We start from the raw sequence: 25,361 nt of genomic DNA on the forward strand, positions 1-25,361 counted from the left end.
GAAGCCCGCAGTGAGAAATGCAATCGAGTGCTTTCAATGCAGCTGTGTCATGAGAGCTGCACACTGCCCACAGCTCAGCCACAGCTACGTCACCCTGGACTGTACGGATATGAAGAAGCCGACTTCACAATAATTATTAGTATTATTTTGCGGGGAAGTGTGGGCTTTCAAAAATACATTTGTAGGTAAAAATAGGCGAGAACCATCCTTTTCTTGTGTGTGTCTTTTTTTGGACATCTTGCACAGTTGGCTTTTTGCTGACAACAATCTCATGACTGGACAGACAGAGGTGGTGTGTACGCCCATGATGGTATGTGTGACCTGACCGTGTCAAGTCTCATGTGTTCTAATAATGCATTCGAAACCAAAACAAAAACAGGCCCAGGAAATCATATAAGAAACCATAAAGACACGTTCATAAATCTATAAACAAGGGCATGTAGGAAAGGTAAACAATTGGATTATGCATTACTATTATTTCTTATTAATTTGTATCCAAACTCATACTAAAGTCCATGGAACCTGTGATCATGACAACTTTAACATTAATCATATTATTATTATTATTTATTGGTGTATATTTCTATCAGAGCAGAGCTGTTACCTCTTCACTCTCCAAAAGTGTGTCACAGCTCAGACATTTGGTTCACCATTGGAAACACCTGGTGTATATTTTCACAGTAATACTTAAATGGAAGGCCCTAGAAAATATAAGAGCCTCATGTTTTTAAAGTATCGCAACCTGCTGAAGAAGGATAATAAATTATTCCACATGTCGGTTTATTTTATCATGACAACATGTTTGCTCGATATAAATGTACAGGATTCGATGCAGTAATGGTCTGGGATACATTGATTCATGTGAGTTGAACTAGAAGAAAAATAAGACAACAAATTATGTTTTCTTATTTTGGCAACATAACTTTACTGAACTGCACTAAATACAAAAGATCAGAAGATAGAAGTGTTTGCGCAGCAGCTTGCATCCTTGCTGTTCTTGCTTTACTTAGAAAACAATGGTGTATTTTGCTATATATGTTAACAGAAATGCACTGTAAACCAACCAACAGCAGACCACATCCATTTAGTACAGTAAAGCATATATGATGTAATGTGACTACTTTAAGATTGTAACTCTGCCCAAAAAAGGAAGTATGAACCTTTGAAATGTCATGAAAACGCTGGTATGGCTGTATACCTTGAAGTGTGGAAATATAGACAAACCCAGATTAAAATAATGTTGGTATCTACAAGAAAGCAAATATGGAGAAAATCCACTTGTCCCACTTACCAACGTCTGCAAAATAGGACCCAGGGTTTGACAGGGGGCAAAAACGGGAAGTGTAATTTCAGGAATTGAGACGTCACTGCGGGGAAACATTGAAACACACTCTAAAAAAAGGAGGAGTGTCTCATAAGTTAAAAAAAACATGACTTACATTTTGTATTGAAACTTTTTAGTTATCAACAGAGATACTAATTCCAATCGCTCAATGTTTACCGCTGTGGTGGGATAGAAAGAGCTGTCTGCTCTGTTTGGCTAGGATGATGATGTTCTCTGTGGTGAACGCACAACAGCCAGTTTGCTTACAGGCAAAGTTTTGGGTCAGAACATCAATGGTTCTGGATCAAACCAAACAAAAATATGTATTCGGCTCTATTTTTGTCAGGTCACGGGAGAAATTAGTATTCAAAAGGCTATTTATGGAGGCAGAATGATTAACTGGTAATTCCTTTGAACAATCTTTTGACTGCAGGGTATTTTCCACTCCTCTTGGAGTGTCCTTCAGAAATCACTACAGCGTCCCGATACTTCAGGATAAGGAACTCTGTCTGAGTTCTCCGGGAGACGGCACTTCTAAAGATGTGACGGGGCGAGAGAAGCATGCAGGTCTAGTTGAAGGCATCGCATTTCTCGTCTCCGAAGAAGAAATAATTAAGTTTGACCTATTTTCAGAGCTGCAGTCAAGAGCAACACTTCTGCCAGTCAATGAACACACCCACCTCGCCTCCAAATCAATGCTCTGTAATAATTTCGGTTCCCCACGGTGCCTTCGTTGCGCGGCATAATTAAGATTCGAAAACGCATGTCTTTCTCGAGAAAACAATTAAGACTATTAATATCTTGCCCTTGAAAAATCGAGGTTACAGAAATACCATACTTCATGTCATCGCCTTGCCGTTGCTTTTATAGATATCGATCTTTCTCCGTCTTAGGACAGAAGGGCATCTATTTTCCTTTAATTGCACATGAAAACATATTTTGACTACAAAGATAAAGATGTACTGTTTACATGACGTACTATAACAGTCCATAGCGAATACTGTATAAGCAACTGCTCCCACAAGTCACAGCTCTGCTAGCTCCTCCGAATGGCAAGAAATCCCGCCAAATAACAAATGAAGAATTTAATAAAGGGTCTTTCTTTTGGTGAGTTATGCACAGTAAGCACTTATAAAGAGCTGCGTCAGTATGATATGAAAGAGACTTCTTCACACTCAAAACAGATTTCTCAACTTATCGAAGCAGGAAAACAAAACCCCAAAACATGAAAACAAACACTATTCAACTGAAGTCCACTAAAGGTTTCAGGACATTGCCCCCATGGTGCCGCTCCTCGGGCTGAACATTGTGGACTCGAAACATAGTAAGATTCTCTTCTGCTATTCCACACTTTAAAGACAGTAGATCAAAAACAAAAAGGCACAAGCTCCCACCACAATATGCATTATATTTCTATAATGCACCGATAATAACTTTTTAATCTGCACTGTTATGCATTAAATAATTTGTAGAAAAGTAAACTCTATACAGATCTCTTAGCATGGATATTTTGTAGCAATGTTTACTGTTTGCAAAAAAAAAAATGCATCTATTGATTAACAAGAATATTGACACGTAATAATGGGTGACAACATATCCATTGTAGCACTTGTTCTCATTAAAGCACTTGCTATTTACAGTTTCTTGTGACTAAATGTATATACTCTAATTTGTCATTACCATCATTACTTCAAAACACGCTAGAGGCAGAGTCGATTTCAGAATTAGGGTGACCGATATTGGGGGGCTTTGCATGAGTCTGAATTGGCATGAAGAGATAGGGGGACCCCTTAAAAGGCCACGCTACACTATTGAAAATTTTGTGTAGACCGATATTAACCAAATATTAACAGAAACTTTCAAACCTGCTGCCACTAAGCTAGTTTTAATGGCTGAATGTTATCATTCACCCAAAATGCTATTTCCTTCAACAAATGTACGTATTTTCGGTGACAATTCTGTATTCCTAATCTAAATATAAGGCGTTTAATCTGCTGCTCTTGTTTCCCTGTCTCAAACAAATCGAACTGAACTGGAGCGGATCGGTATTTGGGCGTTCCCAGGAGAAACGCAGGGCCCTCTCATTATAAAAAAGCTTCGCCGCCCTGAAATCGACTTACTGTACTGCCGATTTCGCCGCCTGCGAGGAGAGTACGAACCACGAGCCCCGAAAAAGCATGTGCCACTGTTATAAAGAAACTCCCAATGGAACAATAATAAAATACCATCATTTGTCACATTTAAAGGCAGTTGGAAATGGTTTCTCCAGTTTCTCCTTTTATATTTACAGAGTTGTCATTCTAGAAAAACAGTACAACAAATCATCGAGTGTCTAAAAACAGGCAGTCTTTGGTGAAGGAAAGGCAGGCAGGCTGTCGTCGCTGTTACCTCCTTCCGATTTCACTCTGTCTCATGAAGTGAATGTTGTTGGCACTGTCGGAGAGTTCGAGGTACTGCTCCACGGACAGCACGAAGTAGCCATCGTAGCCTTGCACCCTCCCCGTGGATAGCAGCTGCTGCCTCTCGCCCTCGGTCCACGCCCTGATGCCCTCCTCCCCCTCCTGCAGCCGCTTCTGCTCCCTAGTCCAGGCCTTCTCCACAGCGCGCTGCCGGGCCATTTCCAGGACGTGCACCTTCTCTTCCTCGGCCGTGGCGCCATAGCGGATGTTAAAGCACAGCGCCCCGTGCTGGAGCTGGATGTCGGCGAAGCGTCTAGTCCTGCCATTCAGCACCGACGTCATCTGAGACACCGTCACGTTGACGCCATTCTCCAGGATGCGCCCTCCCCCCGTGTTGCCGATCACGGCCAGGTCGCCCTCGAGGGGGCCGGACTTGATGAAGTAGTGGGTGTCCCGGCCCTCGATGGTGAAGTGCAGGCCGCTCAGGTAGATGGCGTTGTTGAGGATGGCTGCGATGCGCCGGCTGTCCTCGTTGGCCACCCCGATGATGTCGGTGGTCACGATGCCATCCATGATGGCGAACTTCACGCCCTTGCCGAAGACAGAGGACATGGCGGAGAAGCGGGGTCTCTTGTCCTCGCCCTCCGTGGGGGCGCCGTTGATCTGGGTCATGGGAAGCCGCTCCAGTGAGATGAAGTTTCTCAGCTGTTTCTGAAGCTCGCACTGGATTCCCAGAACCGCCTGTTGAGAAATGCATAGTTAATTTACTTTAAACCCATTCGTTTACTTTTCTCTGCACCATCTGTTCATTTCAACCCACCAGACTCATTAAGGTCTATTTTCAACATCATTTTTTGCTCTTCTCTGCAATTATTCTTCCTGGCTTCTAAAACATTGTGATACTAAAAACAGACGTGTATTTTTTTGTAAGAAATGTAATGAACAGTCGTTTGAATATGTTCTCAAAATCAAATCAAATAATGTTATATATACAGTGCCTATAGTCTGCACCCCCTTTCAAAATAGTCACTCTTTGTTGTCTAATAACTTGGAATTAAAATAATTTTTCCCCTCATTTATCTACACATCCTAACCCACAACAAATCCTCTGTGAAACCTGGTGTTGCAGCATCATGCTATGTGAATGTTTCTCATCTGCAGGGACTGGGGCACTTATATAGAGTATACACTTATATAAAGTATAGAAAAGTCCTTGAGGAAAAGCTGCTGCCGTCTGCAAGAAAGCAGAAACTTTCTGCATGACAGCGACACGAACCACACAGCAAAAGCTACACTGGAGCGGCTAAGGAACAGAAAGGAAATGTCCTTGTGTGCTACAATCAGTTTGTATTTTTTAATATTTATCTTTTTTCACAAACATCCTCATTTAAATGCATGAAACTCTGAGAAACTGCTGACGCAACAAAATGTGACAAAGGTTCAAGGGGGTGTAGACTTTCTATACACTGTATGTGATTATCTGCGGTTTTGGCGAATTAATCTTGCTTAATTAATAGTGTGGGGTGTTAGCTCAAATCACCGGTACTGACATTGTAACTGAAATGCTCATTTAAAATGTGCAAAACACGTTTTAAGTTTGAAGCGGAAGCAGAACATACTTATATTTGTATATATTTGTATTTATCACATATTTATATCACTGTGTTTGTCATTTAAATATTCATGTTTGGTTTTATATTCATCACAATTATTTGCGGGTGTATTACGGGAGAGTTACAGTTAGTCATGTGAATGGTTTTCTAGCTGGGAACAATAAAATTGCATGTATGTACGGTAATAATAAATTAATTTCAATGTAATTATTATTATAATGATGTATCAAGTACTGGAGTATAAGAATGACTGCGGTTGACTTTCACACTACACATGGCGACACAAAGAGATTATTTACAGACACAAGTGCTGATTACATTGTAGCAAACAACCCAATAAAATCAGACCTGGGCCCAGTTGCTTAAATTAGAGATCCCAGGGCACTGGATCAATTCACCACACGAGAGAATCATCTACATCTTAAAAGCTGAACACCCTTTAAAAAGCTCCAATCAAGCACATCAGTCAGTTAAAAGGGCTCGTAGAGTCAAACTATCACTGAAGGCGAACACAAAGGTCTCTTGTGGCTTACCTTGCTCGGGTCCCAGTCTTGAGTTTTGGTTTGAGTTTTCATCAGCTCGTAAGTCTGTTCCATTCCATCTACGTCTGGTTTGGGGAATCCTGGCACCACGTTATGCAGCTGAAATCCAAACAGCTGTAGCCAACTTCCAATATCTTTAAAAAAAAATGAAAGAAAGAAAAGCAGACACTTGTGAAAGGCAGTTGTTTTACAGCGTCAAGACTAAAATCAGAGCACAGGCAGCAGACATAACTCCAGTCCAGCATCTCCACCAGCCATAACATACTTATCTGTAGTGTTGTTCCACTTGTTAACTAGAGGAATGCAACCAGAATGGGAAGCACTTATCCTAATTGTCTCACTTGCTTTGGATTTGATTCCAGCGCCATGGAAGGTACTTGTCTCAAATGATTTGACCTCTATGGGAGTCTCCAGGACTGAGGAGAACAGGGGTGTCACCGCTTTTAAAGACACAAAGCTCCGTCTTACCTGTCGTGTACTGGGTGACTTCCTGTAAATCCCCGACTGGATAATTGTTTTTAAAGGAATAAAGGTTGAAAGGCTTTGGGTTGACGCTGAGCTCATTCCACAGGTTGTAATTTGGTGTGGTCCACCGTCCGGCGATCACATCGTAGTCCCTTCGACCCAGATGCACCAGTTTGGTCAGCGGTTCATAAAGACCCCCATGGAAACCAATGATGATCTGAAACTTGGGGTTGGAGTCTTGGTATATATCTCCGTAGGGGGTGTACAAGATCTCTTTCACGATCTGCCCCTTGCTGCTGAAGATGGCCAGCGGCGTGCCAGTGTTGTCACAGGCGACGTAGTACTCCTCGCCACTGCTCAGCTCCATGGCGATGAGGTGTCCTTGCAGGTCATAATACAGTGAGGTGATTTCAGAGCTGCTGTGGTTGTACATGTGGGTGACGCGGGTAGGCTTGGCGAGATCGGCGTAGAAGAACTGGAGGTGCTGTCCTTGGCTGGATTTGCTTGCCACCCGTCTGCCCAGCCCATCGTAGCGGTACTGCACACTCCACTCCAGCACCTTGTTGTACGCGCGGCTCAGCAGCCCGTTTGAGTTGTACTCAAAGACATCGTTACCCCGGAGGCGCAGGAAGCCGTCCTCATCCATCTTGTACTGGATCTCCCCCAGCCTGGTGATGCGATCGCGCAGGTCGTAGCGCAGGGGTGTGAGCCGGGCGCTGTTCCCGTGGCTGAGCAGGTTGATATTCCCGTTCAGGTCGTAACTGTAGCGCCATTGGGGTCTGTCGTTCACCGACACGGTCTGCAGCTGGCTGTCGGCGTCGTACTCATACGAATACCGCGTGATGTTGTTGTCGACGCCGATCCTGATGTCACAGACCGTGGTGCGGCCCATGTTGTCGTACTGGATCGTCATCCAGTACGCGATCGACTTCAAGATCTCGTACTGCACTTCGATCACCTGCCCATTGGCATTGAAGATCTTGGTGTGCTTCATGACGTGGGTGGTGATGACTTGGTTGAGGTCGTAGTTGATCACGCTGAATTTGCCGAACTGCTCGATCCGGCCGGATACGTCGACGTAGCGATACAGGTCGATCGGCAGCGGAGTCTCGTTGATCATGGCTTGCATGCTGGTCACCCTGAAGTTGTTGTAGCTGTAGTCGAACCGGGCGTTTACCAGACCCTCCTCACTCAGCCGGAAGATCTGGCGTCCAACGAGAGGACCTGCAAACAGAGGAAGTAGGATTCTGTATTTCAGGGTAAGACGCAAAGCAGGCACATAGTGGAAACTCTTTTAAACATAATACTTGTTATGCTGGTTTCAGAAGGGAAGAATGAAAGAAAATACATATTGATTCAAGACAGTTTGAAAAAGCTCTTTAGAATTTGAAATCTTAAAAATATGTTCAAATTTATTCAAATGTTTCATGGCTTTCTTTAATGTATAATGTATAAAGCAAACGGTTTCGTTTTTTCAGAGACAATATAAAATGATGCACCAATACTTTTCCTTTGGCAGTGAAACACGATAAATTAAATGATTATATATTACCTACAAGCAAAATATAATAAAAGAGGTCAAGCATGGACAAACATTTGAAACCAAGACATGTTTCCCCTTTTACCATTGAATATCATCAATAACCACTAATTAAGTGTTAAGGATTTCACTGAACCAAACTAAAGGTTGGTGTGAAGGTAAGTGAAGAAAACAGTAGAAGCGTGTAAGTATATGTTCCACTGTTTACCATTTAATAAACATTGCATTAAATACAGGCATTATGTTTTTTATTGTTCACTACTTTCTCATGTGCATTGGTCTTCAAGTGTTATTCAAACTGAAACAGAACAACATCAGTCAGTCAAAGTAATGTTCAAAACAACAACTTTCTACACCCTTCTACTTCACACACAATGGATGTTGTTTTTTCTTTTTTATACAGTCACATAATAAAAGATTCCTGAATTATATATATTATATATAAACAGCAGAATACAGATTATATGATGTGTGATGGTAATAAACGTGTAGCTTTTGAGAGCCAAAAGAAACACCAACCTTTTAATGACCTTTGTTCAGGGTTATCAGTGTATTTTTAGTGGACTGCAATATACTCAATATCCTCTTCCAGTATCTTCTCTCCCCACATCTCAAAACATATATACATATATGATCCTGAATTTAAATTGTCTTCAAATCTCTGATACAACTTTACTGTGACTTTAGGCTTCTAACTAAAGTGCTTTTGCTTCTACGAACATCTATGTGTGATGTCCAATGTTTTGCCAGTGTCAGTGTGGTTAACACGGTAAGAAAGGCCATTGAGTCAACCCATCTGCAGCACATAGTCAACCCTGACACCTTCCAACATATCACACTTTACTCCACCAGAGCAGCTTTGCAATAACAACAGACCAGCAAACATAAAGAAACTGTCAAAAGCTTGCAGTTGTTACAAATTTGTAGCTGTGAGAGCGGAAAAACAAACAGACACGTAGATACATGCAGACACACACACACACGCAGACACGCACACACACACACATACACGCAGACACATGCGCACACACACGCATCACTGCCTTATTAATTTTGTGTCACTGGAGCCACACACTAATCCGTCTTGGCCGTCTTCCCCTTTCTTGAATGACCACTGAAATGCACTTAAAGTTGGCCGATACATATCTGCTGACTCTCCATCTGTCCAGATTAAACCCACAACTCCTCAATCAAAAGCCACTTTCTTCATCCCGAGATCAATCACATTCCTCCGACACCGTCTCCCCGGCATAAAGCGGGATGAATAATGTATTCTTCTGGCTAAAGAGTAATTGTTTACACGGAGTTAATAGCTGGATATAATTGGGTAAGAGGAGAAACCCTTATAAATAATGAACATAAATGACAAGCTTTTACACAGTTTCATTTAACAGCCCCCCCCCCACCAGGTTTGTTTATAGTGTTTATAGACAGCGATCAAACTCTTAATTATTGAATATAACGAGAGCAGAGGACAGTAGTCCGAATTAGGAAAGGTACGCGGCTATAAATGGAGGCATATAAAATGATGGGAACGTCATCAATCAAGTTTATGAATCCCTTTCTCGTTCCCTGCACCATCACTCACACCACCAGCACAGGGTCGACTTAAATAGAAAGATAGTGGTGAGCACATTAATCCTGGACCTCAAGCACACAAGCACCTCCCATTAAAATCAAAGTGTCAATCGCAGCTACTTTAAATCGGCAAATCACAACTGTGGCTGAATAATGGATTAAAAAAGACAATCCCCTCCAATTACTGTAATCTCCTCATAGCCCTGGTCAAGGAAAACAACTAAAATCAGGTTTTCTTGTCAGTCCAGTCTATCTCTTCTGATTGCTTATTTCAAGCCACAATTAGCTGCGAAAGCTGACAAGAGAACTGCTCATCAGACCAAAATGAGATCGGCTGAGGGCAGGTTAGAGTCAGTCCCCCGAGGACGAGACGACAGACTGACAGACAGCTGGCCACAGAGAAAAGCATGATGAGGACCGAGGGAGAGGAAGAGAGGCCACAGGTGAGCTGGAGGTAAGGCCTTGTAGAGGACATCGTGAGGAGACTCTTGGCCATGAAGCAGTAGCATCTGGGAAGCTTTTGATTTTCATGATTCTCTGTTTTAAACCTCTCAGGACAGTCTGTTAACAAACTCGATGACTGCAAGATCAGACTCCCTGCCTCTTCCTCTCTCAATCTCAACGTCTCTGCCAGGAACTGGCACCCCCCGAATCTGGGACCCTTAAGGCTTCACTCAGACCATTCAATGGACGGCTGAAAATCACCTGCAAAGCACAGGTGACCTGACTTGTTTTTCTTCAAGGCAGCTGCACTTGGCTTCGCATTTATGTGAATCTGTTTAGAACTGTTTCAACTGTACTTGCCCAGATTTCGTTTTTTTTTTAATTAATTTGCTCAAGTCCCTTATTTATACACCTGCAAAGTCTCTGTTCTAGAAATCGTCTCTATTTGCTTTCTGTGTTCCTTGTAATGTGTTGCTTATGTATTTTCTGTTGTAATCCTTCGTAATGTTGTGTATAGGCAGTCCATTGATATTAGTATGATAAAGGCCTGTACTAACAATTATCACATTTTTAAACAATTAAAAATCCAAATAACTAGGTCACTTGAGTTATATTACGTAAGTTATGTGAGTGAAACACAGTGAAGATGTCCTTTAATTGGACAGTTCACTGGTTTACTTTTCCATGCTTGTTGTCATGATTTCTGCTCCCCTTCATCCGTGACCAAGACTTCACTTCACCAGCTATACACCAATGGACAACATGCTACCCTCCAGGACTGTAAGCTGATCTATACAGTGTCAATCAATGATAATAGGGAAACCCCCCACAATTTTACGTTGAGATGAACTAGGGTGACCAGTAATACTATGAAACACAATGCTACAATACTACAAATCATTAGCCTCACCCCTCCACCAACGATCCACAAACATCTGGACTGAACCCCCAGCGGCGAATTGTCTCTCTACCTGTCTGTCTGTATCGGATGGTGCAGATGAAGCCCTCGTGCATCAGGTGGATGGTCTTCACCACACCCGAGGAGTCATCGTAGGTGAAGGTGACCAGCGTCGTGTCGTACAGGATCTCGGAGAGGCGCGACTGCTTGCTGTAGCGGTACAGGGCCCGCCGTCCGGTGCCCAGGTACAGCGTCTGCAGCAGCCGGCCGTCCCGGGAATAGTCCTGGATCACGGAGGCGCTGCTGTCCGGCGGTGTGTAGATGTTGCGGTAGCAGCCCACTGACAGCATGGTCTGCAGGCTGTGGCGCACCATGCTGGGCATCGTGGTGGAGATGAGGCGGTCGGTCTGGTCATACTCAAAGATGTATCTCCGCTGGCTGTGCAGGAGCAGCATGACCGACTACGACAAAGAGAACAGAAGACGACACGTGAAAGGTATCTAACGTACATACATGCATACTGAACATACAAATATACAGTTATGTTAAAAGACTGACAGAAAGTCACATACTCCCCATTTGACACAGAGACCATTTGACTTCTCTTTTCACAGGAAACTGTTAGTGACAAATTACTAACATGCTAAACTTTCTGAGCAGGATTACGTTTACTCTTTAAAAGCAGAAAAAAAGTTTTTAGAAAGGGTATTTTACATACCCAATTTTTTGTTTTACATTCCCAATTTAAACTTGGTTCTTATACACATGGTGGGGTTGCAAATTCTCCTACAAGTCTTATTTGAATTTTGGGGTGACACTCCTTTACCAAAATGTTGATTTGCAGAGAGGAAATATTACCGTGATTATGCTTATTAGACTGTTATTAGAGTGCAATCAAACGTGCAGCCTTTGTGAACTTTGGCTTCCATCGATCCCTCACCGGCTGACACTGTTGTGCTGTGTTGATCACTCTTAACAATCATTAATTACCATGTACTGGGTCGATAGATACATACAGAGTCAATCACCGAGTTGAGTCCAGAGCAGACTGGTTGCCTTTTTAGTCTAGCTGAGGGTGGAGAATTCACAACTTCCTCAAATGTGCCTTTTTAGTTGTTTTTAAGCACTGGAAACACTGCAAGTACCAATCAATAACTTTTGAAGTATTCCACTCCACACCCATCATTTTAATAAAGCAACCAACTATTTTTTTTTTTTTGCAACACGACCTTTACAGGCAAGGTTGGGTGGGGAGAACCCTGTATATAGTAAGTGCAACAGAACCGCATTGCTCATTAACCACATTGCTTTTTGCCCCTCCGAATTGTTTTGGCTACTCAGGAGAAATATCGATTCATATTCACATTCCTCATTAGCTCACTGATTTGTCATACTCGCATACAATTTGCTGCTGTAAGCTACATCAGGACGCCATTGTGTAACACACATTGAAAAATCGATCGCTCTCTGAAAACCTTGCCCTTGATTTGCCGCAATTGGACACTATTCTTTCACAAGCGTGCGTGGCAGTTCCAGTATGGTGAGTACCAGTGCGGGGGCTGGCAATGCCTACAATTAATTAACGTGACTATTTGACTGTTCCTCAGTAAGCTGAGAGTCAGGCACTGGACAACACGCTGAGTTTTTGGGTGGAATGAAGGCACGAGAGCTGGATTGCCACACCTTGTCTACCGCGATATCGACTTGGATAAATGCTTGACCACCCAATACAAACAATAATAAAAATAAAACACAGAATCCCATTAAAGTCCTTCAACCCTTCTTAGTAGTATAAGAGAGGAAACTCATTCGTAACGAGTTCCTACATACCTTCTCCAGGAACGTGTAGCTCCATATCTTCCCATTGGCCCAGGTGCGCGAGACAATACGCCCATTCTCGTACTCAAGTCTCTCTGACCAGTTTCCTCTCTGTATATTTGTCACTAGGCCTGCAGGTGAATAACTGACTTTCACCTCGTTGTATTTACTACTAGGGGACCACAGAATGGGTCTCCCCATTTGGTCGTAGAGGATCCGAAGAGTGAACTTGCGATGGTCGTCGTAGATCTTGCCCACTCTTGTTGCCTGGTCAAAGTCTATGGACAGCAGATTTCTGTTATGAGCCTAATAATAAATATAATAATAATAAAAGATCAGTGACAGAATCAGTGAAGCGTGAACAGTCACATTAGCAGAGAGGCATGCTGGGAGGGCTACTGTTTGGTTTTAATTTAACAATGTTGTAAATTTTTCGGAAGGTAGAGAATACGGCCCATAAAAACAAGGTTTTTGGATTTATGGCATATTTTCTGCCACAACAACATGGTGTAATTATTGATAACATAATACATGAATTCAGTTTAATTTCCACTCTTTAATGGAAACAGGGCCTATTAAACTTGTATCACTGGATATCTACGGCCCCCAGTCATTTTCCTATTCCTGTCATTTTTCTCTCTCTGAAGCGGGTTTCAGTTGGTAACCCTCGGGGGCTTCCCCGTTTTGACACTAGTTCGGTTTTCACTTTAGGTTCTTCAGAAATGAAACAAAACAAACCCATTAAGTTTAGTAATATAAAAAACACATCCCAGCAGGTACGACAGGGGCATTATTTCGATTTTACAGTGAATCACTGATGGTGGGATATTATATACATATATTACATATATAAAATCTCACATATTACAAAGGAAGCTATCGACTAATCCATTAGGTGAAAAAATACATAGATCGGAAGATTAAATTATAAACTTTCTTTGCAGGGGTGACTTGGAAAAGGGAAGCTATAGATCTCAGCAAGTGGAAACACCTTGGCCAAGCTTTCATCCAGCAGTGGATCGATATAGGCTGATGATATATATATATATTTCTATTATATATCTTATTGATAAAACCCATGATGCATTATACTTTTTGCAGACTCTCATCCTTGCTTAGCATAACTAGACTCAAACTTTGTTCTGATGTTGATGACTGCAACCCGCAGTCCAGTTCTGGAGAGACTGGCTGTATTCACTGTCAGCCCGTGGTGGTGCAGTGTGTCTCTGTGCTGAGGAAGAGTGGCAACAGAGAGCTAGCATTACCCTCAGCCTGCGCTCGTAGGCAGTGTGGTTTCCTTTAGCTTGCTCCCGCCTCTGCCGCCACTCGATGAGGCTGGAGCTGTGCTCTCCCGGCAGTGTGATGTTACACTTTCCCACTGTGGGGTTGACCACGCCCCCGGAGACGTGTGGCTCTGTGTTCAGTGTCACCTCCATGCCGCTCGCAAAGGTCACGCGCAGGGACCCGTCAGCGCTGACGCGGTAGGTGTTCAGTGCGTGGTCTGTGAGAGACAAATACAGAGGGAAAAATATTTTACGTAATGCACTTCATCATGTGATTGAGCTGTTCCACAAATTTTTGCTGACGCGCACATCCCGTTTGAGCTCAAACTGTACTGACATCTCATTCATGCAAAAAGAAATAAAACTTTCCAAGACTGTTTTTCTTTTATAGAAAAAACTAACGATTTACATATGTATATGTGTGTGTATATATACATTTCATTTCCATTTCCAATTTTAAGAACAGAGGTTCTTAAAAAAACAAAATGTACAAAATGAAATATTTTACCTCAAAGTAAAATAAGAATGAATTTCAAATAAAGAGAGGAAACACCTAAATACCCAAACAAGACACCTTATGCTATACTGTGTGTTTATGAGAGCAGCTTCGAAAGCAGTTTGGGATTTTGTCAAACAAGATACTGTAAAGGGGAATACAATGCTCCTCAGTTGGGAGTGTGAAGTGTAGTACGAGACACAAAAGCACCTTAAACACTGGAGCTCCTTGAACACGATGCAATATACTGGGGTTTCCTGTTTACCCTTTTATGGTTTTATTCTGACTAGCACTTTCACACCTTTGCAAAATCTTCACAGAGGCAAGCTAAGCTCAAGAGCTCACTGTCTTACTTCTACATATCATGTCTTCAATCTAATACACCAAATCATCGGCTGCCTTTCTGACACATCACATCATATCTCTGAGCAAAATGTGTGATTAGCTGGTCAGAGAGGGGGAAAAAAACAAGCATTTGCATTTGACAATCTGAAGGCTTAACTCAACAAAACTGTTGCAAACACATTATCTTCCACTAAAGAGAAACCAAAACAATGCCAACTCAAATACTATGAATTAAAATAAAAACCCAATAACAATAATACAGATAACAAAATAAGATTCCTTCATTGACAAAGTTTTAAAAACAATTCATATCATTTAAAAAGGGAGACAAAGAAGATCTGTAAACACTAATTAATCTATTTTCCAATTATATATGAACACTGCCTTCAAAACACCAAATCCAACGCAACCAAACTACAAAATCAAGCAGAAGTGAATATAAGATCATTTAAAAGTCGTATGAGACGTCTTTGAAAGCAGATGAAAGAGATGATGGGGCTTTAGCCACAATGAGACAGCATTTGACTCAATCTACAGTGAGGGAAAAAAGTATTTGATCCCCTGCTGATTTTGTACGTTTGCCCACTGACAAAGAAATGATCAGTCTATAATTTTAATGGTAGGTGTATTTTAACACTGAGAGACAGAATAACAACCAAAAAATCCAGAAAAGCGCATTTCAAAAAAGTTATAAATTGATTTGCATGTTAATGAGTGAAATAAGTATTTGACCCCTTCGACTTAGTACTTGGTGGCAAAACCCTTGTTGGCAATCACAGAGGTCAGACGTTTCTTGTAGTTGGCCACCAGGTTTGCACACATCTCAGGAGGGATTTTGTCCCACTCCTCTTTGCAGATCCTCTCCAAGTCATTAAGGTTTCGAGGCTGACGTTTGGCAACTCGAACCTTCAGCTCCCTCCACAGATTTTCTATGGGATTAAGGTCTGGAGACTGGCTAGGCCACTCCAGGACCTTAATGTGCTTCTTCTTGAGCCACTCCTTTGTTGCCTTGGCTGTGTGTTTTGGGTCATTGTCATGCTGGAATACCCATCCATGACCCATTTTCAATGCCCTGGCTGAGGGAAGGAGGTTCTCACCCAAGATTTGACGGTACATGGCCCCGTCCATCGTCCCTTTGATGTGGTGCAGTTGTCCTGTCCCCTTAGCAGAAAAACACCCCCAAAGCATAATGTTTCCACCTCCATGTTTGACGGTGGGGATGGTGTTCTTGGGGTCATTCGTCCTCCTCCAAACACGGCAAGTTGAGTTGATGCCAAAGAGCTCGATTTTGGTCTCATCTGACCACAACACTTTCACCCAGTTCTCCTCTGAATCATTCAGATGTTCATTGGCAAACTTCAGACGGGCCTGTACATGTGCTTTCTTGAGCAGGGGGACCTTGCTGGCGCTGCAGGATTTCAGTCCTTCACGGTGTAGTGTGTTACCAATTGTTTTCTTGGTGACTATGGTCCCAGCTGCCTTGAGATCATTAACAAGATCCTCTCGTGTAGTTCTGGGCTGATTCCTCACCGTTCTCATGATCACTGAAACTCCACGAGGTGAGATCTTGCATGGAGCCCCAGACTGAGGGAGACTGACAGTTATTTTGTGTTTCTTCCATTTGCGAATAATCGCACCAACTGTTGTCACCTTCTCACCAAGCTGCTTGGCGATGGTCTTGTAGCCCATTCCAGCCTTGTGTAGGTCTACAATCTTGTCCCTGACATCCTTGGACAGCTCTTTGGTCTTGGCCATGGTGAGAGTTTGGAATCTGATTGATTGATTGCTTCTGTGGACAGGTGTCTTTTATACAGGTAACGAGCTGAGATTAGGAGCACTCCCTTTAAGAGAGTCTCAGCTCGTTACCTGTATAAAAGACACTTGGGAGCCAGAAATCTTGCTGATTGATAGGGGATCAAATACTTATTTCCCTCATTAACATGCAAATCAATTTATAACTTTTTTGAAATGCGTTTTTCTGGATTTTTTTGTTGTTATTCTGTCTCTCACTGTTAAAATACACCTACCATTAAAATTATAGACTGATCATTTCTTTGTCAGTGGGAAAACGTACAAAATCAGCAGGGGATCAAATACTTTTTTCCCTCACTGTATGTATGTATGTCCGGCCATCAGTGCTCTAAGAAATCAACAGAATGAGGATCTGCACTTAAATCAAATCAAAATAGATCTATAACAAATCATATCAAAATAGATAAACAACAATGCCACATCAAGACCCTCTCCAAAACTCTCCCCTGCCACACCTGATGAACTGATCAAGACTTTGGACTTGGAAGAAAAGGGAATTTCTGACTTACAATGACAGCATCGTCTTCACCAAAACATCGCAAGACTCTACAGCTTCAAATTCAGGAGGTGGAAGTAAGAAAACCGTAAGACCAAAGTCATGTTCAACCGCCATGTAATAACTAAGAAGTGGTTCAGAGATACTTGAAGAAATAAACCATTATCTCTAACCTGGTCAAACAATCTGCACAGATGGAGATCTTATGGACTAAATCAATGCAATAGAGTAATTTTGGAAGAAACAGCACACTATTGAAAGGCAATCTGCCCCTTTGCCTGAAGGGAAGCATATTTGACTAATGCATACCATGGTCTTTAAATGCAAAAATGACACAGTAACTCCAAACACAAACAAGCCATGAAAGAGGGATGCTTATAATAAGAGGTAGAAAAACTGAGAGCACAAATTTATATGAAATTATTGAAAAAAGGAAGATGTTAAAATGGCAATGGGCCGGACACATTGAAATGAGAAGACCACATAGAAATGGGACGATGAGATCAGAAGCTTAGATCGAAAAAAGCAGAAACATTTTGGGGAGGCTTTCGTCCAGCAGTGGATTGACAAAGACAGCTGCTGCTGCTCTTTCATTAACAATGATGTGCTTCTGGAGGACATTGTTGAATTGTTTACAACCAGAAAACCTTGAAAATCCTAGTTTTTTTATAGGGTGCTTTTACACTCATGGTTACAGTAGTTGCCGAGGTCACTCGAGAAGCCCTGGAAAGCTAGTCCAGAGCAGTCGTGACTTCTGTGTTTCTTATTCTTTAAAATATGTTCTCTGACACATAAGAAAGCAAACACAACTGACAGGATCTTTAAATTCAGTGGTTAACGTTCATATCTCAGTTAGAGAGGTTTTGCTATCGGGGGCCTTTAGCCTTTGACCAACAGATGCTGAGGTTTAAAGAAAATACAAAACCAGAGTAACGAAAGCCAAATGTGATATTAGCTATAGGTTATTGAACACAGAGTGTGCAGTAGATCAAAGAAGAGTAAAATATGCTATCCATGTATGCTTAAAAACCACACAATGCAGATGCATAGAAAAGCAAAAAGCCTCAAAAAACAAAAACAAAATGAATGCTGAATTCATATTCTGGGTTATTTTTAAAATTTTAACAGCCGCAAAGATGAAAAGCACTCAGGAAATTGAGCTCAAGTTTGAACATCTATAAAGCATCTATAAATACATAGACGTGTTCCTGCTCACGGAAAGAACTATTGCAATTATACCAGTAACAGATGCAAATAAGCCAATCAAAAATGTTGGCTAAAGCCTTCACCTGGAAGAAACCCCATTTAAATACTTTAAAGGTAGAAGGCATTAATCATCATAACAATTCAAGGGTTATGTCCACACCAGCAATCAGGGGATAGCGCAGCCTGTCTCCACATCAGTAGATTCTGTGATCTCTGGTTCTCCAGTGAGTGGGACTGGAAGTCCTCTCCTCTGTAGTAACAACTATGAGCCATGTGTCTTGGTGAGGAAGATGTTTTTCCTTTCATTCAAGCAGTCAGTTTTGCTTTCACCCCCACTTCCCCATTTTGCGTCTCTGTTAGGAACCCCACCCAGGAGCACAAAAACAAAGACTTCATTATAAAGCATACATGACTTGTGACTGCTGCAACCTAGTGTGCCGATAACAGCCAACAGCTGCCAGATTCAAGATAACAGCCAGTAGTCAATGAAGAGGTTCATATTATTAGCAACAAGTGTGTCCTGTTCTTAGTTCAAGGTGAACCAGCACAATGGAGAACACAATCGCAACAAGTGTCCCGTTTGGTTCAGGTCATACTCCCGCCTCTCAACTTTCACAAGAAAGATTTGACAATTTGTCTACAACCAATTACAAAATTCTTCTGCGTCAGAATTGGGCATTTTTCAGTGGTGCATTTATAACATTAGAGAATTACAGGATTAACAAATACATAAAATGTACTTCTAATCTCTTCCCAAAATGTACACTGAGATCTAAAGTGTTCAGTTGTTATTACTAGAAGAATTTAAATAAGTTATATAATTGACTTTGCTTTCAAAAAGCAGTTTCACTGACTCTTAGACACAGGCGCTCTTGAGAAGAAAGTGAACCTGCAATCTTAATGAATAAGCTGGCACAGTTAATCGCCTGTGGTTATAGGCAGTAAACACAGGCAGACAGGTCTTGCTGTGTCTCAACTGTCATGGGTTTAGCGGAGAGAATTAAATATGACCTGTATATGATTTCACTTTCTTTTACCTGTGTTTCTTTGTGTCCTTATTTTTAATGTATGCGGATTGAATTTCACACAGTGAGTCTAAAAATACAAAGCACACAAAGTTACCATAAGTTTCCACATTGGAAAGTCTATCTCAACTTATTCTGTAGGTAATGGGCAATAGGTTATGTGGTTGTAATTAGCTACAAATACCCAACTCTGAAATAGTAAATGGAAAACGTGACACTGTTTTATATTAAAAATACAAAAAAAACAATTCAAGTGGGAATAGTGGTCTCAGATCTGTAGTATCACGACTTGCGCTATATGTTGAAATGCATATATGAATAAAAACATTCATAAGGACACAGACTCGTATGTACTTCATCAATGTCAAAGATCATGGCAGGATCTCAGTCACACTTATCCCCACCTTCACCAGAGCAATGCTGCTTTGGTTTTTAACCCTTGTTGGTTTGAAAAGATGCTTCAGAAACGCACAGGAAATTTACGATTATGATCTGGGTAAAATGTCACATTTCAACGGCCGCACTCTGTAACTGGGTAACACAATGTTCAGATGGGCCCTTCATATGTTTACAGTGAACACCGAATCAATCACTGACCCGTGCGATGGAATTGACTCCTAATTCGTTTTCATTGCTTCGTCAGTGTCGAAAGAACACAAGTGTGAATAGTACACGTACTGATCTATAGTAACAATAAAAAAAGACAGAGGCATGTAACGCTTAGTCTAATCGGGTCTGCAATTACTCAGGCGGGGCCGGCACGCAAACAGAAAACAATATGCTAACCCTCTGTCTGTAATCGTGTGTGATAAATGATCGGAAAGAACAAAACAATGATGAATCTCTCATTGATTTTTCTTACGTGTACACTGGGGTGACTGAGCACAATCTATCACCATCTTTGCCCCCGCGCAACTGTGACCTGGTGTGTACATCTGCCTCTGAGCCACAGGAAAGAGAACAGCCACTCCTACCACGTGTGAGCACTGACAAGAGGACAGTTTAATTCGCAATCAAGAAAGATCATTATTTAAAAGATGGCTGACATTTCCTTTCTTAAAATAGTTCCCCGTGCCACATCTGAGGTGTGAATTGGATGCCCCGTGAGGCACAGCGGTCGGGGGGCTCAGAAACCATATCAGAGACGTACCTTGCCGTAGTGTGAAGATGGTGTTGGTGGCAGAGAAGTTGGTGGTTGTGACGAAGTTCTCTCTGTTGGAAGTTTCCACCTCCACGCGCACGGACTTCTCCATGTTGCTGCGGAAGCTGCTGACCTCGCCGGTGGGGAAGGTCACATTGATGAGGTGACCTTCGCCGTTATACCTGCACACAAAGGCAAAGCAGACTGTCAGCTGCTGTCCGTTTCTTTTCAGGAGGGGGACGGCCCTGGGAACGTTGTCCAGCATGTGGTGTTTCTATGGATGTGAGCAGATCTCACATCTGCGCTCTTTGGCCTCCCCCCGTCTCTGTAATACCCTGTCAGCAGGCACCGTGTCCCACCAGTGACCCATCCTGGGCACCCGAGTCATTGTTACTCATGTAGTTATGATTGTTTATCAATTGGCTAGTCAGGCTTCGTGCAAGGGGGTGAAATGTGTCGGCTGGATACACTGGGTTTGCATCATCTCAAACAGCACAATCCCTACTTCAGCCACTTTGCTTAACTACTACTTTAAGTGCACTTTCAATGATGGCAGCTGAGCTTGTCTGTGGGAGCGTGAGGAACTGAGGACTGTGCTCTTTGAAGAAAAGTACTTCCACTGAAATACACTAGGTGGCGGTTGAAGGACATGGAATTGATCTTTCAAACTCAAAGTATGAAAAAATGGAGTCGAAACAAAGAAGGGTTTTAGTTTGTTTGTTTTTTATTTTTTATTTTTTGGCAAAACTTTAACAACAACAAAAGACAAAATATGACTAATGTCCCCTTGGGGCAATAGGGATGACATTAAGAGCTTTATATTTATACTGATAATAAGAATATGTTGTTATGATGTTAGAAGCATTATAATTAACTATTAAGTGCTGATGGTGTTCTTTCTGACTCTAAATGCAGAATTCATTAATTACTCCTCCCGAACTTCAAGTGCATAAAGATATTATAGGATTTTGTATTTGATCAATACATCAGTGTATGTGTTTGCATTAGAGAAACCGCTGAAGAAGAATTTACTTGGGGTTTCTGAGGTCAGATAAGGGCAAGATAAGTTCACAGTTGGGTAAAAACAATCTGCGGTATTTCAACCCAATCTGAGATTCAGCCTTGAAGTTAGTATGTGTGCCAGAATCAATTAATAAACATGCTTGATGAACTTGCTATCCGAGGGCAAATCTAGTCAGATTTTACAGATTGACGGAGCAGCCAGGAGCCGATCTGAATACAGGCATCTTACAATATCAACAGAGTCAAGGTGGCATTATTATTATTATTATTATTAATTATAGACAGATTATTATTCAGTATTGGGTTTGTTGTGTCACAGAACTGAGGAGTGAAGAAACCGTCCTTTTCTAACAAGGTAGATTAAAAGGATCACAAAAGATACATAATTCCCCAGCTTGTTTCGCACAAAGGCTATTTTGCAAAGCTAAAATGTGACTGCAGATCAGACTTGTCTGCAAAGTCATTGTCATTATTATTATTAGTAGTAGTAGTATTACAAGTAATAGTATTTATTGCTCAGCAGATGTGACTAAGCGTGAAGCGTTTTTCTCTTCCGTCCAAAAGCATGTATTCAGACTTTATATAAGATCTAAATCTATTGATATATGCTCATCTAAAACAATAATAAAATACCACAGGCGTGTCTGAAACACACAGCTTGCACAACTGTCAGGAGAGAACATGGCTCCCAACAGCGACGCACTGGTCACAATTCTGTGTAACACTATATTGAACATAAACCCTGTGTCAATACTGAACACAGTCAGCACCGCAAATGTTAATTTCCCAGCTGACCCAATGCTGCTTAAAAACACCCCTTGTTGCAGCTGACAAGGCAACTTATATTAGGAAATGTGCTTTTAATTTTGTGAACCAAAATCCTATCTTATGAAAAACATAAAAAACTAAACCCCAACCCTTTCCAGTATTAAAGATATATTGGATATTTGTGATAAATATGGAAATATTGAGGTGTTGACCCATTGTATGTTATCTGTTTCGTACTCGGAATGATCTAGGATCTGTGAGGCGAATGTCACCTCACTACACGGCCTGGAAATATAAAACGCAATTTGTCTGCAGTCCAAAGAGTCCATTTTGATTGTACCTTAATCGGACGCTATTTACATATTTGAGTGTGCATATTAAAATTAATGCAGCTCCTTTGAATTCATCGGTATTTCAAATGAAGCAAACAATGAGATAACCTTGGCGGGTCATTTTCATCTCCTTTTGATTTGTAATACCAATGCTCTCAGGATGAAATGACAGACCTCTAAGGGAATTCACTTTGCAACAAAAATTAAAGCAAACACCACCAAATTGTCCAGTGCCTCCCCTGCATACCAATGAAACGAGCCGCCTGCGCTTTCGCCGGAGAGACGGACCTGCGGGATGCTGCAATAGCCATTCCTCATTGTTTCCCATCTCCGAATAAATACATCCCAAACGAAGTGGACACACATGGGAGACGGGAGAGAGAGAGAGAGAGGAATAAATACTTACTCGTAAACAGTGGTCCAGCCATTCTCATTGCTCTTGGTTGCTAGAAGACCAGAGTTGCCGTGGTAGGTGACCTGCGCCAGGTCGTGCCCCTGCGCCGAGACCCTTTTTAAGGCCCCGTTGTTGCTGATGGTGAGCCAGTAAACCTGCCCACCCGGCACAACCAACCACAGGGGCACCCCATTGGCGTCCCGACGGATGTGCACCGAGTTCCCGTTGCTGCCGATGATGGTGTTGATGTCCTTGTCTCCGGTGTAGGTGAAGTTGTAGATGTAGTCCCCGGTGATCAGGTTGAGGGTGTGCAGGTGGGTCCCGCTCACGCTGAACAGGTACAGCTCCTGGTCTGCCACCGAGGCGATCTCGTACATGTTGAGGTGGTTGAGGTGCGGCTTGTTCCGGCTCAGCGCCCGGATGCGGATGTTGCCCAGGTCTGCGATGTACAGCGTGCCGTCCGGGGACACGGCCAGGGAGGAGGGCGCTTTCAGCTTGGCGTCCCGGGCGTATCCGCTGTCCCCTACACGGGTGAGAGGGACACACACGTTACACAACACTAAACTAAATGAAACAGCGGTAGGATCTCTCAGACACAATGCAGCAGTTAGGGAGTGACTTTTGCTCTGGAAGACAAGCCCATACTCTGTCATACCGGGAACACACCTCAGCACCGCAAACCTTTACAGTGAAGCCACGATAAAAGTGATGAAAGGCAAAGTGAAACCAGGTGAAACCATGGAAAGGCATTGTAAACCATGGCAGAAGTAAATGTACAGGTATAGGTAGAACAAAACAAGATGACTGTGCAAGATCTACCACAGCAAACTTTCATGGTGGCAGACTATTGTTAGTACTGGCTTCGTACCAATACTAAGATTAGGGAAAGAGTTTGACTGGAAAATTACTATTTGGTTTATCTTGATCTGCCGCCTTCGGAAACGCTCTGAAAAGCGTGACCTCAGGGGGGGGGAAACTGCTGTGAGTGTGGTGGGCCAGCAGGTAAACAGGGGCTTTATAACAGGATGAGTGAGGGAGCGCTGTGTTTTCATCTGGTAGTCGCGTAGCTCAGATCGCACGGTTGTTGAGTGAAGGAAGCGGGAGGTAAAATCTTTTGAAGAGAGTAATCATCTGGTAACAGCAAGGAGTTATGGAAAATATGTAAAGTACCGCAGTAACAATAGGAAAAGACTCACACCTTTGGCTCACGGCATAATGCAGAGTGGCGTCTGCGTTGGGGGTTTTACAATCAAAAGCAAACTGACGAGATCACGTGTGGCACTATTAATACTGATTTTATGCTCCTGAAATATGCCGTGCTTTCTAAGGAATGAGGTATAACAAACTAAAAAGATTTTGAAACCTAAAACTAATGGACTGGATTAATGTGTTACAGCTGAAAAACAAAGCTGTGAAGAAAAATACTAATAATATCGTGGATTGTCTTACTGATGACCTTTCCTTTTGACCTACCAGCGAAACAGTCGCAGTTGGGGTCTATCTTGCAGTCGCACTCCGAGGGGGCTCCGGCGATGACGGAGATCTCCCCGTTGGTCGTGACCTGTTGGATGCGGTTGATCTTCCTCTCGTCCGACTCGGCGATGTACAGCACGCCCTGGTGCGACACGCTGATGGCTTTGGCCGACTCCAGGGTGGAGTGGATGGCCGCTTTGCTCACCAGGTAATGGTCGATGCCCGGGACCTGGCAGTGGATCGGGCGCCCGGCCACTATCCGGACCTGATTGCTCTCGGACACCTGGATGACGATGTTGTTGTCCAGGATGTAGAGGGAGTTGTCCATGGGGTTGACGCAGAGATCCGTGGGCCATTCCAGACGCACCTGAAAAGCACGATGTCAAGACAGCCTCCTCAACTGCATGTCAACTCTTTACAGGTGTAAACAAACAAAACCGTACAGGCAGAAAAGCAACACACAGCTGTAACGTCCCTCAAGCACCCCCGCCAACTTGAACCTTGTTAAATCTGACATGCTAATTATTTCCAATGCACAAACCTTATGTTGGCAATTTCCACATTGGCAGCTCAAGCATGAACCCTGAATTGGACTGTGGTGTCACTTTTTACTGTACACCACCTTATCTTAGATATGGTTTTATCAATATGTCATAAAACTACATTGCCTTAACCGACTGTCTTGTGGCATCCCCCCATGCTTTGGGGGCAGTAGGACCTTCATAAACGACAGTTCAAATATTTCTCTCTGTATTTTGCGATCAGGATTGGAGAGCAGGTGTTTAAGGATGCACAAACCGCTGTATCTATAGGAATGCTTTAGCTGCATCATTTGTTTTACTGTCCCCAAAGCGAGAAGCAGCTTTCCCACAATGCTGACATGTGAGTAACAGCTTCCCACTTAAACATTATTACATATTACTCTCTTTTAGTGTGGAGTGCTTCA

At 42.5% G+C, this 25,361-nt stretch overlaps 1 protein-coding gene across 1 annotated transcript in view; it reads right to left on the bottom strand.

Moving 5' to 3' along the window:
• Positions 1–2,394: 2,394 nt before the first annotated feature.
• tenm1 (teneurin transmembrane protein 1) overlaps positions 2,395–25,361 on the bottom strand; it is a 125,903-nt gene continuing 102,936 nt past the window's right edge. The window contains exons 21-29 of the mRNA XM_066714683.1: positions 24,416–24,782; positions 22,955–23,465; positions 20,435–20,607; positions 13,887–14,122; positions 12,634–12,927; positions 10,877–11,264; positions 6,347–7,567; positions 5,870–6,012; positions 2,395–4,464 (exon numbers count right to left, since the gene is read on the bottom strand). Coding sequence (XP_066570780.1) covers positions 3,709–4,464; positions 5,870–6,012; positions 6,347–7,567; positions 10,877–11,264; positions 12,634–12,927; positions 13,887–14,122; positions 20,435–20,607; positions 22,955–23,465; positions 24,416–24,782 — 4,089 coding nt within the window. The 3' untranslated portion in view covers positions 2,395–3,708. The remainder of the gene's footprint in view (positions 4,465–5,869; positions 6,013–6,346; positions 7,568–10,876; positions 11,265–12,633; positions 12,928–13,886; positions 14,123–20,434; positions 20,608–22,954; positions 23,466–24,415; positions 24,783–25,361) is intronic.

The sequence above is a fragment of the Amia ocellicauda genome, chromosome 10 (genome assembly GCF_036373705.1).
Source record: "Amia ocellicauda isolate fAmiCal2 chromosome 10, fAmiCal2.hap1, whole genome shotgun sequence".
In the NCBI taxonomy this organism is placed as follows: Eukaryota; Metazoa; Chordata; class Actinopteri; order Amiiformes; family Amiidae; genus Amia; species Amia ocellicauda.